The 292-nt window shown below is 79.5% G+C and overlaps 1 protein-coding gene across 2 annotated transcripts in view; it reads left to right on the top strand.

Annotated features, from left to right (window-relative positions):
• Nucleotides 1-50: 50 nt before the first annotated feature.
• The window catches only part of FNDC4 (fibronectin type III domain containing 4), a 10,697-nt gene continuing 10,455 nt past the window's right edge, over nt 51-292 (top strand). For both annotated transcript variants that reach the window (XM_010565907.1, XM_010565906.1), the window contains exon 1: nt 51-123. In XM_010565907.1, the coding sequence (XP_010564209.1) occupies nt 51-123 (73 nt within the window). The remainder of the gene's footprint in view (nt 124-292) is intronic.

Raw genomic sequence — 292 nt, 5'->3', positions numbered from 1 at the left:
CGCCCGGGCCGGGGCCGTAGTCCGGGGCGCCCCTGCGCCGGCCCGCCGCCATGGCCCGCTTCTCGGCGTTCCTCAACCCCGTCCTGGTGCTCTTCAGCTGCGACCTCTGCCTCGTGCGAGCCAGTAAGTGCGGCCGGGTCGACGGGACGGGACGGGGCGAGGCGAGGGACCGTGCCGGGCGCCGTCCGGGGCCGTCCGCCGCCCTTCGCCGGACCCCGGCACGGGTACGCCGTGCGCCGGACCCTGCTGTGGGCTGGGGCCCCTCGCCGGCCCCTCCCGCCGGCTCTTCCCC

This window comes from Haliaeetus leucocephalus, unplaced genomic scaffold, assembly GCF_000737465.1.
Source record: "Haliaeetus leucocephalus isolate CR32 unplaced genomic scaffold, Haliaeetus_leucocephalus-4.0 Scaffold197, whole genome shotgun sequence".
In the NCBI taxonomy this organism is placed as follows: Eukaryota; Metazoa; Chordata; class Aves; order Accipitriformes; family Accipitridae; genus Haliaeetus; species Haliaeetus leucocephalus.
Note: the sequence above shows the minus strand (reverse complement) of the source record. Positions and strands in the feature narration are given on the sequence as shown.